Source organism: Chenopodium album, chromosome 24 (genome assembly GCF_948465745.1).
Source record: "Chenopodium album chromosome 24, dcCheAlbu1.1, whole genome shotgun sequence".
NCBI lineage: Eukaryota > Viridiplantae > Streptophyta > Magnoliopsida > Caryophyllales > Amaranthaceae > Chenopodium > Chenopodium album.
In genome coordinates this window covers 2,197,813-2,204,994 of record NC_137857.1, presented here as the reverse complement: position 1 = coordinate 2,204,994, position 7,182 = coordinate 2,197,813, and the positions used below count along the sequence as shown (strand labels likewise).

General features: G+C 37.3%; 1 protein-coding gene across 1 annotated transcript; it reads left to right on the top strand.

Annotated features, from left to right (window-relative positions):
• Positions 1-273: 273 nt before the first annotated feature.
• LOC145611916 (nuclear cap-binding protein subunit 1-like) lies at positions 274-7,103 on the top strand. The gene is made up of 2 exons (XM_081667297.1): positions 274-1,090; positions 4,936-7,103. The coding sequence occupies exons 1-2, from the start codon at positions 446-448 to the stop codon at positions 6,877-6,879; spliced, it is 2,589 nt and encodes an 862-aa protein (XP_081523423.1). The 5' UTR covers positions 274-445; the 3' UTR covers positions 6,880-7,103.
• The last annotated feature ends 79 nt before the right edge of the window (positions 7,104-7,182 follow it).

Here is a 7,182-nt window from a genome sequence, read left to right as displayed (position 1 = left end):
CGGGTGGCTACCAGGGTTAGGTTTTTTTTTTTTTTTTTCTGTTTTTTTTTTTAAAAAAAAAATTGATTTTATTTTGTTAATTTAAGCTAATAGGGGATGACACGTGGATTCTTTAGTTGGAATATAAAAAGGATGGTGATCCCTAATGGTTTTGGGTTTTGCAGGTGTTTTTTTTTAAATTTCATAAAGATAGAGTGTTTTTTTTTTTTTTTTTTTAACCAAAAGTGGTGTATTAGTTTCTAACAAATACTATTCAAAAAAAAAAAAAAAAAGTTTCTAACAAATAAGTAAGGCTTTAAAAGCAAAACCCAAAGTCCCAAACCCTTTGGCTCTTCTTTCATCTGCTTTCTCTTCCAACCAAAACCGCCGCAGCAACCACCATCACTCTCTACTTCCCAACACCACCATCTTCTTCTTCCTCTCTCTACTTTCTCTCTCCTCAACAATGAGCAGCTGGAAAACCTTAATCCTTCGAATCGGCGAAAAATGCCCAGAATACGGCGGAACCCTAGATTTCAAAGAACACATCGATTCTTGTTACGGCATTCTCTGGCGTGAATTAGACCAACAAGAAGACCAACAAATTCTCTATTACCTTCTTCAATGCGCCGAAGAATTACCCCACAAATCCCCCTTTTACGCCACCTTAATCGGGTTGTTAAACCTTGAGAAGGAAGAACTCGGCAAATTGGTTGTTGATACTACACATTCCAACTTACAAGAAGCTATTCAATCTGAGAATTGTGATAGGATTCGTGTTTTGTTGCGATTTATTACTGTTTTGATGTGTAGTAAGGTTCTTCAGCCGGGTGCTTTGGTGGTTGTGTTTGAGACGCTGCTTTCGTCGGCCGCTACGATTGTTGATGAGGAGAAAGGAAACCCGGCTTGGCAAGCGCGTGCCGATTTCTATATTAGTTGTATATTGTCTTGTCTTCCGTGGGGAGGGGCGGAGTTGATGGAGCAAGTTCCGGAAGAGATTGATCGGGTTTTTGTTGGGATTCAAGCTTATTTGAGTATTAGGAGACATGTTATGGATGCCGGGTTTTCGATTTTCGTGGATAATAGCAAAGATCAGAGAGCAAATGATAAGGTATAATATAATTGTGTGTTGTTTTATTGGTTTAATTTGTCATGTTTTATTACATTCTTTCAATTTAATTGCACATTATTGTTATACTCTTTATTATGAAGAATTGTGGTGTTTTAGAGGATATGTTATTGATTAGCTTTAGGCCATTTCCATGATATATTTGTTGGGAAGGTATGGATGAAGGGTATTGCAGAAGGGGAGGGTAGGAAGTCAGGGAGAGCAATGGACGATGAAATTCGAGCATGTGGGAACTTATTATAAGCTGTGAGCTAACCTTTAGAGGCGATGTGAATTTCGAATCTTCGGAGTAAGCCTTAAAAAGTGCATAATCAGTTAATCACCATCACTTATGGTACTGTGGAATAGCATGAGTAGTTTGGGGGCAAAGTCCCTATGCCGGTCCTCTGACATGAGTTTAGGATGATTTGTTTCGGTAATTAAACATTCTGCTTTCAACATGTTTGGATGTATCTCCTGATGGATTTGGATGCCAATTATCATATACGAAGTACTTTGTTAATAGCTGACTTTGATTGCCATTGACCCCTTTTTACCCAAGTCTTTGCATTGAGAGGGCTTTATATGCCACATTGCCAGATTTGCTACTAATAACTATCTATTCGGTACAATAACCCTTATATTAATTTTACTGGAAATTAAGACCACAAGATGTGGATGATTCAATCATGTAAGTTACTCCAGCTGAGGAAACCTAATACCATTGCAGTTCTAACATAGAAGCCTCATGGGGCCTGTGTAGACCAGCCAGAGTTTAAATAATTACCATAACAGATGGTTTTATTTTTTGTTTTGTTCTTTTTAGTTGTAATTATGAACCTCTGAATCTCTGATCCAACTGCATATCACTTTTATACTGCTATCACTTCCCCTGCTATGCTCTCAAACCTGATTAGCCATGTATTTCCCGGAAGGTTTTCAACACTTAGATGACTATTGTATTTACTCTTTTATATCAGCCTTTTTATCTTTGGAGCCCTCAGTGTGTTTCAAATTCTTAATCGCTGTTCTTTGTCAGTGGTTCTGCCTCACTGCTTTTAATGAGTTTTAAATGATAAACCACAACTGTTATAAAAGTTCAGAATTTGGGATTTGGGAGTTGCTAGTACTAGATATTCACTGTCCAATATCAACCTCTCTATTTCTCATTTATTGCATTTGCCTCGAATGTCTGATAATATCAGTTCTAAGTCAGGCCCTAAGAGATCCATCCTTTCCCTACTCATCCTCCTCTACTTGAAAAACCTCCCCTAGACCCCACTCTGTTTCTTGCTTAAGTCTAAACATAGTTGCATGATTCCAAAAAAAGTCGATTGAAACGTGAATTTGTAAATTTTTCTGCCTAACTTAGCAATAAACTTCTGTTGATCATCTTTTAGAACAAGATAGTGTTAGCTTAAGCACCTTTAGCAAAAAATCAAGAAAATTCTTCTCTTCTCTCCAATGGAAGAATTGGATGTTGATATAGCTCTTTGTATCGTCTATACTAGGGTTGTGGTGCTACATACAATTAAGGACAAAGTTACTAATCTACCCCCTCTGTTTTTTTTTTAAGCGACACACTAGCTTTCGTGCGGAGTTTTAGGAGAAATGTATAGTGTGTATAGGTAGGGTGATTTGTTGAAGAATTAAATTTTAGGTTGTAAGATGAGAGAAATAATAAAGAAGGTAGAAATGAAGACCATGAGGAGAGAGAAATAATTTAAAATGTAGTAGTGGAAAGGAGAGAAATATTATTTTAAATGGCAGAATTTTTCCAAAAAGGGGAAGTATGCCAGAGGTTTAAGGGAAGTGTGTCACTTAAAATTTGTCTTCCAATTGTCTTCCATGAAGGCTAGCACAACCCTTCTCAAGGGAATTCAGGCTTGAATCTTTAAGATTATAATATCAATCTCTTGTTAGGGCACATCTAAATCTTTTTATAGGAATTGGAAAATGTAATTATGTTTGAAATAAAAAGGATTCCTTTGTTTAGTTAGTTATCATGGAAGAAAATGAAGGGAATTTAATGTTTTAAATTTCCATTCTATCCTAATTCCTCCTTCCACCAAATTTGGTGGGTAAAAAGTGAGGTTTTTATGTTGTCTTTTCTTTTTGTTTCTACAATTGTTGAAAACCAAACACTATAAAGCCTTTTTTTTTTTTTTTTTTTTTTTTTTTAATATCTTTTTTCCTTTTATTACTCTCTCTCTCTCTTTTTTTTTTTTTTTTTTTTTTTTTTTTTTTAAAATGCCAAATCAAATTTAAAGAATAAGTTGCTTGTCTGCCTATTACTGCTCTATTATAGAATATGAATATGACATGGACTTTGACTTGGCCACTGGGCATAATGAATGTGGTGTTGTACACAATCTTATTTATGAGGAATAAGAGATTGCAACGGACTAGCGTTGTGTTGATAAATAAAATGGACGGAAGGTTAATTTGGATAAATAAAGCTCGAAGCTTTCGTACAATCGTCAATGGCTTTAGGCCATCACTCTCCAAGACTCTCTAAACTTAATACTTTCTGCCTAACCTCCTCTAACTTAGGCTATTCTATTTATACTACTTGATTGCTACAAGCTTTGGTTTACTGCCTTGATTGTTAAGCATTTACTACTATTTGTCATCTAGCTAAATTACCACAGTGAAAGATAAAAGGTTGCCTGCAATTTCAGAACTGTTGCTGCTCATGGTAGTGGGTGTGTGTTGCCTTGTGTTGCTTGCTGTTTCTGTCTTCTTCTTCTGCTGTAGGTCAGAATGTGTGGAGGGGGTGGTTGGTGCATTGCAGAGATCATGTACTTTGTTCTAATCTCTTCTTATCTTTTATCCCCTAGAATCAGCTACGAGTGACAGTTGAACATGACAGTCCTTTTAAGTAAATTTTTGAGTCTATTATGCTGAAAAGTCATACCTAGGAAGTTTGAGAGGGAATTTAACGCAGTTAAAATTCATTCCCCTTTTGTATATCAGGATTTGCCCCTCTCTTTGAAATAAGTATATGAGGCAATAGAATTTTATGGTACGTTTCATAGACTATGTATATCTTTTTAGCTAATCTATCATTGTCAGGATGCTATTGAGATGAACTTGGCTTGGAGCCTTGGATTATGGCATTCCAAACTAGATCAACTGTTGTGAATGAATTTTGAGTTAAAGGGCTTAATTTCTGTAATTTTCTCTTTATGCTAGTTGCTCAATGCCTCTTTGAGGTGGAGTATTTTAATCTGTGTTCCCTCCTTGTGTAAAAGGCAAAGACTTTTTATGGCTTTTCTGGATATGTTTCCTTAGTAATTCAAAAGTAAGAATTATAAATAATAGTAGAATGTCTTGCTGGGCTTTCATCTTTCTTTGTCCCTCTTGTGTATATCCTTATCCTTGTCAATTTAATTTCCAATAAAATAATATCATGCTAGTTAGTTTCCTTTTGAATTGAGGGCATATCAGAAACAGGCTCTTTGCAGCTATTTACACTTGATATTGCCTTGGGATGGGAGCATGGGGCCTTATTAGAGCCTTAGTGGTATTGGGATGATTGGTAAAGTTTTGGTGGCCTAGACCACATATCGACTGACTGGGTAAAATGTAAAAGGGCCAGATTGCAAATAAATATTGAAAATTTTGCATAATATAGTGAACAAGCTATCCACTGACATAAACATATTTACTAATTCTAACAAATAGATGGCATGATGTTTCTCTTGATATATAAAAGACAGACTCGTCCAGCTTTATCATATACTTTGCTATTAAAATGAGAATTTTGTGAATCACACTTGCGGAAAACTTTAAAATGTTAATTTTGCTGTTCCTCAAATTTATGTGCTTGAATATTTTTTTCCCAGGATTTTTTGGAAGATTTATGGAGTCGAATCCAGGATGCATCCAACAATGGGTGGAAACTTGAAAGTATTCCACGGCCCTACCTCTCATTCGAAGCTCAGCTTGTAGCTGGAAAGTCTCATGATTTTGGTCCCATTAATTGCCCCGAGCAGCCAAGATTGCCGGCTACTGCTTCCAGTGTCAGCTATGGTAGACAGAAGCATGATGCCGATCTAAAATACCCGCAAAGAATTCGCAAACTGAATATATTCCCTCAAAATAAACTGGAGGATTTGGCACCTATAGATCAGTTTATTATGGAAGAGTATCTTTTAGATATTTTGCTGTTCCTGAATGGTTGTCGGAAGGAATGTGCTGCTTACATGGCTGGCCTTCCTGTACCCTTTCGTTACGAGTACCTCATGGCAGAGACAGTCTTCTCACAGCTCCTTTTACTTCCTCAACCACGATTTAAACCAATATATTATGCTCTGGTTATCATGGATCTTTGTAAGGCTCTGCCTGGAGCATTCCCTGCAGTTGTAGCTGGTGCAGTACGTGCTCTTTTTGACAAGATTGCTGAACTGGATATGGAATGCCGAACACGACTCATTCTTTGGTTTTCACATCATCTATCTAACTTTCAATTCATTTGGCCCTGGGAGGAATGGGCCTATGTCTTGGACCTTCCAAAGTGGGCTCCCCAACGTGTATTTGTTCAGGAGGTTCTGGAAAGAGAAGTTCGATTGTCTTACTTGGAGAAAATAAAGCAAAGTATTGAAAATGCCCCAGGCCTAGAAGAGTTGCTTCCTCCAAAGGGTGGTCCAAACTTCAGATACAATGCAGAAAATGGCAGAAACAAACCTGAGTGGCTTGCATTGTCTGAAGACCTCAATGGCATGGTTAGAGGTAGGCAAACTGCAAGGGAGATCATATCATGGATAGATGAAAATGTGGTTCCTGTGCATGGATTGGAAGTCTCTCTTCAAGTAGTAATACAAACTTTATTAAATATTGGATCAAAGAGTTTTACTCACTTAATGACTGTCTTGGAGCGATATGGCCAAGTCATTGCTAAGGTATGCCCAGATGAGGACAGGCAAGTAATGCTAATTAGTGAAGTGAGTACTTTCTGGAAGAATAGCACTCAAATGAATGCCATAGCCATTGATCGTATGATGGGTTATCGCCTGATTTCCAATTTGGCTATTGTGAGATGGGTCTTCTCTCCTGAGAATGTGGATCAGTTCCATACATCAGATCGGCATTGGGAGATTCTCAGAAATGCTGTAAGTAAAACTTACAATCGTATTTGTGACCTAAGAAAAGAGATCTTCTCACTGAAGAAGCGTCTTCAATCAGCAGAAGAAGCTACTGCAAATGCTAAAGCAGAAGTAGAGGCAGCTGAGTTAAAACTCACACTTATGAATGGGGAACCTGTTATTGGTGACAATCCTATCAAGTTGAAACGCCTAATATCTTCTTCTGAGAAGGCAAAAGAAGAAGAAGTGTCTCTACGTGAATCCTTGGAAGCAAAAGAAGCTCTGCTCTTTCGTGCCCTTGGTGAAAATGAGGCCTTGTTCCTCTCCTTGTATAAGAACTTCTCTGTCGTCTTGCTTGATCGCCTTCCTGAGGACTCTCCAATCGGAACATCACGCCTGCTCTCTAGTCAGACTGACTTGATGACTCTGGATTCTGATGAGCCAGCAGGAATGGATGTAGACCAAGAGAAAGGATTAAACAGTGTGTCTAACGGGGATAAAGGAAGTGCTGCTTACAATTTAAGTGAAACAGACCAATGGGGTTTATCGACACTGGGATATGTCAAAGCAATCACCAGACAATATGCTTCTGAGATCTGGCCACACGTGGAGAAGATAGACGAAGAGATTCTGAGAGGAAATGTGCACCCTCTTTTCAGGAAAGCAGTTTATTGTGCTCTAGGCCGAATAACTGATGAACAATGATTGCGGTATTCATGTATCAGGAAAACTGCTTATTAGGTCTAGCTAGGTTAACTGATGAGCGTTGTTCACAATCCGCAAGTTATGTATGGAAAGCATTTTAGTTGTATATTAGGAAATTTTAAAGTTTTTACCTCATAATTGTTGTCTTGATTTTGTTCCAGAATTATGTGATTGTATCTTGTTTGATCTTACTGTAGTTTTTAAATTTATTCTTGCTTTTGTTACATGAATCTTACATGCTTTTTCTTTTTTCTTTTTAAATTTTAGTAAATTAATTTAGGTCATAACCTTATTGTGGGGCAC

Coding starts and splice junctions, on each gene's coding strand:
- LOC145611916 (XM_081667297.1), top strand. CDS start 446: ATGAGCAGCTGGAAAACCTTAATCCTTCGAATCGGCGAAAAATGCCCA. Junction 1,091..4,935: donor ATCAGAGAGCAAATGATAAG/GTATAATATAAT, acceptor TTTTTTTCCCAG/GATTTTTTGGAAGATTTATG.